The sequence below is a fragment of the Laccaria bicolor genome, genomic scaffold, assembly GCF_000143565.1.
Source record: "Laccaria bicolor S238N-H82 LACBIscaffold_31 genomic scaffold, whole genome shotgun sequence".
Lineage (NCBI taxonomy): Eukaryota > Fungi > Basidiomycota > Agaricomycetes > Agaricales > Hydnangiaceae > Laccaria > Laccaria bicolor.
This window is the reverse complement of record NW_001889902.1, coordinates 395,140-396,278: the sequence shown is the minus strand read 5'-3', so window position 1 is coordinate 396,278 and position 1,139 is coordinate 395,140. Positions and strand designations below refer to the sequence as shown.

The 1,139-nt window shown below is 39.9% G+C and overlaps 1 protein-coding gene across 1 annotated transcript in view; it reads left to right on the top strand.

Moving 5' to 3' along the window:
* Positions 1 to 42: 42 nt before the first annotated feature.
* Positions 43 to 1,139, top strand: part of LACBIDRAFT_331105 (uncharacterized protein) — a gene marked incomplete at both ends in the record, with an annotated part of 1,425 nt that continues 328 nt past the window's right edge. Inside the window, 5 exons of the mRNA XM_001885472.1 lie at positions 43 to 95; positions 292 to 367; positions 488 to 532; positions 581 to 729; positions 883 to 1,001. Coding sequence (XP_001885507.1) covers positions 43 to 95; positions 292 to 367; positions 488 to 532; positions 581 to 729; positions 883 to 1,001 — 442 coding nt within the window. The remainder of the gene's footprint in view (positions 96 to 291; positions 368 to 487; positions 533 to 580; positions 730 to 882; positions 1,002 to 1,139) is intronic.

Genomic DNA, 1,139 nt, shown 5'->3' with positions numbered 1-1,139 from the left:
TTGCTCAGCCATAGTCCTCCACTTGAATGGTTTTGATCCACAATGTTCAAGTGCCATGAGAAAGAACTGGACAGTCAGACTGTTGGAGCCTTCATGTAAGCCATGATAGTGGTCTATATCCTACAAACAGTCAAGGAAACAATATACATCCCACATTACAGAAAATCACAAGTTTTTTTTTAGAAACTGGGACCCCAGACACCCCTAGTGGCTGAAGAAATATATCCTTGGTCAACCCCAGCTGCAAAATATATCCTAAGTCCATCCCAGACCAGAAATATATTTCTACAGTGTGACAGTCACAATTCAGGGTCCAGGCATAAGAAATATATTTGGTGTCCATCTCAGTGAAGAAATATATTTTGGGGTGTGTGACACACTAGAAATATATTTGGTGTGACATTGGATGTCAAAATATATTCACGTAAAAGTGGAGATATACAAGCCCCAGGATATATACAATATAGATATACACCCTGACATTTAGTCCCGTAGTATTCATGGAGTTTGCAAGACTAATAGTCAGTTGTTAGTGGGTGACTGAAGTGACTATACCCGAATCTATACAATTGATACTCAGGTTAAGCATCTGGATCACAAATCACTCATGGGTCTTGGTGACTGGCTTAGAAAAAAGTGGAATGCAGCTGTTATGCGTAAAAATGAGGCTGAAACTGCTCTGGAAAAACTGGAGCAGAAAGATATCACTGAAGCTGTTTTGAGGGAACAGTGGGCTGCTCAACTTGTGCAACAGACAAAGCCAAGTCCTAGGCAATCAAAAAACTTGGCTGATAAAATAATCCAAGAGATACTGGAGCTAAAGGAAACTATGAATGAAATAAAAGCAGAGCTCTATAAATTTGAGATGATGATTGAAACTAGCAAATATGATGATGGCTGGGAGATTTCAGATGTTAGATTGCATCTTGCTGACCTCAAGGACAACTATCAAAGAGTGGAGAAATCAATGAAAACTAAACGTACTACTTTGGGAGCTGATGGTCGGTTGAATCTGGAGCGCCTGCTTGGGAATAAGTTTCTTCGCTTGCGTGTCAATGCTCTAGCGTTAAAACAGAGATTGAGAAATCACCTACAGCAGTGTAAATTTGAACTTGATAGCTTGGAGAGAGCATATCGAA